Source organism: Salvelinus fontinalis, chromosome 1, assembly GCF_029448725.1.
Source record: "Salvelinus fontinalis isolate EN_2023a chromosome 1, ASM2944872v1, whole genome shotgun sequence".
Taxonomy (NCBI): Eukaryota; Metazoa; Chordata; class Actinopteri; order Salmoniformes; family Salmonidae; genus Salvelinus; species Salvelinus fontinalis.
In genome coordinates, this window is record NC_074665.1 from 8,061,160 (window position 1) to 8,068,659 (window position 7,500).

Consider the following 7,500-nt stretch of genomic DNA (forward strand, 5'->3'; position numbering starts at 1 on the left):
CTGGGGGACGACAAACGCACATGCCAGGGTGAGACCAGAGAGTGTGTGTGTGTGTGTGTTTGGTCGTATCCTCCAGTCCCTGTGCAGTTAACTGTATCATGAAACTCTTCACCTGTATGGTCATGTGTCGTGTGTCAAGCAGCTCCATACAGGACCTAGTAAGGGACCTGGAACTCATCCTGTCCAACCCATGTTTAACCCCTTCCACTGTGTGTGTGTGTGTGTGTGTGTGTGTGTGTGTGTGTGTGTGTGTGTGTGTGTGTGTGTCCAGTCCCGGTGCAGTGTAGCAGCAGCTCCATTAAGGTGTCGGTTCTAAAGGACCTGGTGGGGGGCCTGGAACTCTCCCTGTCCAACTCGTCATGTCGCGGAGTCTCCAACGGAACACACATCAATCTCAGCTTCAGCCTGAAGACCTGTGGAACAGTAGTGGAGGTAGGACTAGACACTAGCTTCTAGCCCTTACCCTAGCCATGACACTATCCCCTAGCCCTTACTCTAGCCTTGACACTAGACCCTAGAATCTAGCCCTTACCCTAGCCTTGACACTAGACCCTAGAACCTAGCCCTTACCCTAGCCTTGACACTAGCCCCTAGAATCTATCCCTTACCCTAGCCTTGACACTAGACCATAGAATCTAGCCCTTACCCTAGCCTTGACACTAGACCCTAGATCCTAGCCCCTTACACCCTAGCCTTGACACTAGCCCCTAGATCCTAGCCCCTTACACCCTAGCCTTGACACTAGCCCCTAGATCCTAGCCCCTTACACCCTAGCCCCTAGCCCATATTTAAAAAAAAAAATATTTTTACAATTTAATTTCACCTTTATTTAACCAGCTAGGCTAGTTGAGAACAAGTTCTCATTTACAACTGCGACCTGGCCAAGATAAAGCAAAGCAGTGCGTCACAAACAACAACACAGAGTTACACATGGAGTAAACAAACATACAGTCAATAACACAATAGAAAAAAAAGAAAGTCTATATACATTGTGTGCAAATGGCATGAGGAGGTAAGGCAATAAATAGGCCATAGTAGCAAAGTAATTACAATTTAGCAGATTAACACTGGAGTGATAGATGAGCAGATGATGATGATCAGATGATGTAAGTAGAGATACTGGTGTGCAAAAGAGCAGCAAAGTAAATAAGAACAATATGTGGATGAGGTAGGTAGATTGGGTGGGCTATTTACAGATGGGCTATGTACAGCTGCAACGATCGGTTAGCTGCTCAGAGAGCTGATGTTTAAAGTCAGTGAGGGAAATGTAAGTCTCCAGCTTCAGCGATTTTTGCAATTCGTTCCAGTCACTGGCATCAGAGAACTGGAAGGAAAGGCGGCCAAAGGAGGTGTTGGCTTTGGGGATGACCAGTGAGATATACCTGCTGGAGCGCGTGCTACGGGTGCGTGTTGTTATTGTGACCAGTGAGCTGAGATAAGGCGAGCTTTACCTAGCATAGACTTATAGATGATCAGTGGGTCTGGCGATGTATATGAAGCGAGGGCCAGCTGACTAGAGCATACAGGTCGCAGTGGTGGGTGATATAAGGCGCTTTGGTAACAAAACGGATGGCACTGTGATAGACTGCATCCAATTTGCTGAGTAGAGTATTGGAAGGTATTTTGTAGATGAAATCGCCGAAGTCGAGGATCGGTAGGATAGTCAGTTTTACTAGGGTAAGTTTTGCGGCATGAGTAAAGGAGGCTTTCTTGCGAAATAGAATGCAGATTCTAGATTTGATTTTGGATTGGAGATGTTTGATATGAGTCTGGAAGGAGAGTTTACAGTCTAACCAGACACCTAGGTATTTGTAGTTGTCCACGTGTTCTAGGTCAGAACCGTCCAGAGTAGTGATGCTAGTCGGGCGTGCGGGTGCGGGCAGCAAACGGTTGAAAAGCATGCATTTGGTTTTGCTAGCGTTTAAGAGCAGTTGGAGGCCATAGGAGTATTGTATGCCATTGAAGCTCGTTTGTAGGTTAGTTAACACAGTGTCCAAAGAAGGGCCAGATGTATACAGAATGGTGTCGTCTGCGTAGAGGTGGATCAGGGAATCACCCGCAGCAAGAGCGACATCGTTGATATATACAAAGAAAAGAGTCGGCCCGAGAATTGAACCCTGTGGTACCCCCATAGACACTGCCAGAGGTCCGGACAATAGGCTCTCCGATTTTACACACTGAACTCTGAGAAGTAGTTGGTGAACCAGGCAAGGCAGTCATTAGAGAAACCAAGGCTGTTGAGTCTGCCGATAAGAATACGGTGATTGCCAGAGTCGAAAGCCTTGTCCAGTTTGATGAAGACGGCTGCACAGTAATGTCTTTTATCGATGCCGGTTATGATATCGTTTAGTACCTTGAGCGTGGCTGAGGTGCACCCGTGACCAGCTCGGAAACAAAATCAAATCAAATTTTATTTGTCACATACACATGGTTAGCAGATGTTAATGCGAGTGTAGCGAAATGCTTGTGCTTCTAGTTCCGACAATGCAGTAGTAACCAACAAGTAATCTAACCTAACAATTCCACAACTACTACCTTATACACACAAGTGTAAAGGGATAAAGAATATGTACATAAAGATATATGAATGAGTGATGGTACAGAACGGCATAGGCAAGATGCAGTAGATGGTATCGAGTACAGTATATACATATGAGATGAGTAATGTAGGGTATGTAAACATAAAAGTGGCATAGTTTAAAGTGGCTAGTGATACATGTATTACATAAAGATGGCAGATGCAGTAGATGGTATAGAGTACAGTATATACATATACATATGAGATGAGTAATGTAGGGTATGTAAACATTATATTAAGTGGCATTGTTTAAAGTGGCTAGTGATACATTTTTTACATCAATTCCCATTATTAAAGTGGCTGGAGTTGAGTCAGTATGTTGGCAGCAGCCACTCAATGTCAGTGGTGGCTGTTTAACAGAATGATGGCCTTGAGATAGAGGCTGTTTTTCAGTCTCTCGGTCCCTGCTTTGATGCACCTGTACTGACCTCGCCTTCTGGATGATAGCGGGGTGAACAGGCAGTGGCTCGAGTGGTTGTTGTCCTTGATGATCTTTATGGCCTTCCTGTGACATCGGGTGGTGTAGGTGTCCTGAGTGCACAGCGGAGAAGATACGGTGGGATTCGAAATGGTCAGTGATCTGTTTATTAACTTGTCTTTCAAAGACTTTAGAAAGGCAGGGCAGGATGGATACAGGTCTGTAACAGTTTGGGTCTAGAGTGTCACCCCCTTTGAAGAGGGGGATGACCGGAGCAGCTTTCCAATCTTTGGGACCTCGGACGAAACAAAAGAGAGGTTGAACAGACTGGTAATAGGGGTTGCAACAATGGCGGAGGATCATTTTAGAAAGAGAGGGTCGAGATTGTCTAGCCCAGCTGATTTGTACGGGTCCAGGTTTTTCAGCTCTTTCAGAACATCTGCGATCTGGATTTGGGTGAAGGAGAAGCTGGGGATGCTTGGGCAAGTAGCTGCGAGGGGTGCGGAGCTGTTGGCCGAGGTTGGGGTAGCCAAGAGGAAAGCATGACCAGCCGTAGAGAAATGCATACGCCCGAGCCCCTACACCCTAGCCCCTACACCCTAGCCCCTACACCCTAGCCCATACACCCTAGCCCCTACACCCTAGCCCCTACACCCTAGCCCATACACCCTAGCCCCTACACCCTAGCCCCTACACCCTAGCCCATACACCCTATCCCCTACACCCTAGCCCCTACACTGTAGCCTTTAAACCCAAGCACCGACACCCTAGCTCATACACCCTAGCCCATACACCCTAGCCCCTACACTGTAGCCTTTAAACCCAAGCACCGACACCCTAGCCCCTACACCCTAGCCCCTACACCCTAGCTCATACACCCTAGCCCATACACCCTAGCCCCTACACTGTAGCCTTTAAACCCAAGCACCTACACCCTAGCCCCAACACCCTAGCCCCTACACCCTAGCCCCTACACCCTAGCCCCTACACCCTAGCCCCTACACTGTAGCCTTTAAATCCTAGCCCATACACCCTAGTCCTTACACCCTTGCCTAGACCCTAGTCCTTACACCCTAGCTTACACCCTAGCCCTTACACCCTAGCCTATACACCCTAGCCCCTAGCCTATACACCCTAGCCCCTAGCCTATACACCCTAGCCTTGACCCTAGTCCCTACACACTGTCCCGTACACCCTAGCCCCTACACCCTATCCCTTACATTCTACACCCTAGCCCTTACACACTAGACCAGACCCTAGCCCTTACATCCTACACCCTAGCCCTTACATCCTACATCCTAACCCTTACACACTAGACCAGACCCTAGCCCTTACATCCTATAACCTAGCCCTTACATCCTACAACCTAGCCCTTACATCCTACACCCTAGCCCTTACATCCTACACCCTAGTCCTTACACACTAGACCAGACCCTAGCCCTTACATCCTACACCCTAGTCCTTACACACTAGACCAGACCCTAGCCCTTACATCCTACACCCTAGCCCTTACACACTAGACCAGACCCTAGCCCTTACATCCTACACCCTAGCCCTTACACACTAGGCCAGACCCTAGCCCTTACATCCTACAACCTAGCCCTTACATCCTACACCCTAGTCCTTACACACTAGGCCAGACCCTAGCCCTTACATCCTACAACCTAGCCCTTACATCCTACAACCTAGCCCTTACACACTAGACCAGACCCTAGCCCTTACATCCTACAACCTAGCCCTTACATCCTACACCCTTGTCCTTACACACTAGACCAGACCCTAGCCCTTACATCCTACACCCTAGCCCTTACACACTAGACCAGACCCTAGCCCTTACATCTTACACCCTAGTCCTTACACACTAGACCAGACCCTAGCCCTTACATCCTACACCCTAGCCCTTACACACTAGACCAGACCCTAGCCCTTACATCCTACACCCTAGCCCTTACACACTAGGCCAGACCCTAGCCCTTACATCCTACAACCTAGCCCTTACATCCTACACCCTAGTCCTTACACACTAGGCCAGACCCTAGCCCTTACATCCTACAACCTAGCCCTTACATCCTACAACCTAGCCCTTACACACTAGACCAGACCCTAGCCCTTACATCCTACAACCTAGCCCTTACATCCTACACCCTTGTCCTTACACACTAGACCAGACCCTAGCCCTTACATCCTACACCCTAGCCCTTACACACTAGACCAGACCCTAGCCCTTACATCTTACACCCTAGTCCTTACACACTAGACCAGACCCTAGCCCTTACATCCTACACCCTAGCCCTTACACACTAGACCAGACCCTAGCCCTTACATCCTACACCCCAGCCCTTACATCCTACAACCTAGCCCTTACACACTAGACCAGACCCTAGCCCTTACATCCTACAACCTAGTCCTTAAACACTAGACCAGACCCTAGCCCTTACATCCTACACCCTAGCCCTTACACACTAGACCAGACCCTAGCCCTTACATCCTACACCCTAGTCCTTACACACTAGACCAGACCCTGGCCCTTACATCCTACAACCTAGTCCTTACACACTAGACCAGACCCTAGCCCTTACATCCTACACCCTAGCCCTTACGCACTAGACCAGACCCTAGCCCTTACATCCTACACCCTAGTCCTTACACACTAGGCCAGACCCTAGCCCTTATATCCTACAACCTAGCCCTTACATCCTACACCCTAGCCCTTACACACTAGACCAGACCCTAGCCCTTACATCCTACACCCTAGCCCTTACATCCTACACCCTAGCCCTTACACACTAGACCAGACCCTAGCCCTTAAATCCTACAGCCTAGCCCTTACACACTAGACCAGACCCTAGCCCTTACATCCTACACCCTAGCCCTTACACACTAGACCAGATCCTAGCCCTTACATCCTACACCCTAGCCCTTACATCCTACAACCTAGCCCTTACATCCTACACCCTAGTCCTTACACACTAGACCAAACCCTAGCCCTTACATCCAACAACCTAGCCCTTACATCCTACACCCTAGCTCTTACACACTAGACCAGACCCTAGCCCTTACATCCTACACCCTAGCCCTTACACCCTAGCCCTTACACACTAGACCAGACCCTAGCCCTTACATCCTACAACCTAGCCCTTACATCCTACACCCTAGCCCATACACACTAGACCAGACCCTAGCCCTTACATCCTACACCCTAGCCCTTACACACTAGACCAGACCCTAGCCCTTACATCCTACACCCTAGTCCTTACACACTAGACCAGACCCTAGCCCTTACATCCTACACCCCAGCCCTTACACACTAGACCAGACCCTAGCCCTTACATCCTACACCCTAGCCCTTACACACTAGACCAGACCCTAGCCCTTACATCCTACACCCTAGTCCTTACACACTAGACCAGACCCTAGCCCTTACATCCTACACCCTAGCCCTTACACACTAGACCAGACCCTAGCCCTTACATCCTACACCCTAGTCCTTACACACTAGACCAGACCCTAGCCCTTACATCCTACACCCTAGCCCTTACATCCTACACCCTAGCCCTTACATCCTACACCCTAGTCCTTACACACTAGACCAGACCCTAGCCCTTACATCCTACAACCTAGCCCTTACATCCTACACCCTAGCCCTTACACACTAGACCAGACCCTAGCCCTTACATCCTACAACCTAGCCCTTACATCCTACACCCTAGCCCTTACACACTAGACCAGACCCTAGCCCTTAAATCCTACACCCTAGCCCTTACACACTAGACCAGACCCTAGCCCTTAAATCCTACACCCTAGCCCTTACACACTAGACCAGACCCTAGCCCTTACATCCTACACCCTAGCCCTTACATCCTACAACCTAGCCCTTACATCCTACACCCTAGTCCTTACACACTAGACCAGACCCTAGCCCTTACATCCTACAACCTAGCCCTTACATCCTACACCCTAGCTCTTACACACTAGACCAGACCCTAGCCCTTACATCTTACACCCTAGCCCTTACACCCTAGCCCTTACACACTAGACCAGACCCTAGCCCTTACATCCTACAACCTAGCCCTTACACACTAGACCATACCCTAGCCCTTACATCCTACACCCTAGTCCTTACACACTAGACCAGACCCTAGCCCTTACATCCTACACCCTAGCCCTTACACACTAGACCAGACCCTAGCCCTTACATCCTACACCCTAGCCCTTACACACTAGACCAGACCCTAGCCCTTACATCCTACACCCTAGTCCTTACACACTAGACCAGACCCTAGCCCTTACATCCTACAACCTAGCCCTTACACACTAGACCAGACCCTAGCCCTTACATCCTACACCCTAGTCCTTACACACTAGACCAGACCCTAGCCCTTACATCCTACACCCTAGCCCTTACATCCTACACCCTAGTCCTTACACACTAGACCAGACCCTAGCCCTTACATCCTACAACCTAGCCCTTACATCCTACACCCTAGCCTTTACACCCTAGCCC

General features: G+C 49.4%; 1 protein-coding gene across 1 annotated transcript in view; it reads left to right on the top strand.

Moving 5' to 3' along the window:
- The window catches only part of oit3 (oncoprotein induced transcript 3), a 34,675-nt gene that overhangs the window by 18,937 nt on the left and 8,238 nt on the right, over positions 1-7,500 (top strand). The window contains 2 exon segments of the mRNA XM_055864097.1: positions 1-28; positions 272-432. The exon segment at positions 1-28 is cut by the window's left edge and continues 95 nt beyond it. Of these exon segments, the coding sequence (XP_055720072.1) occupies positions 1-28; positions 272-432 (189 nt within the window).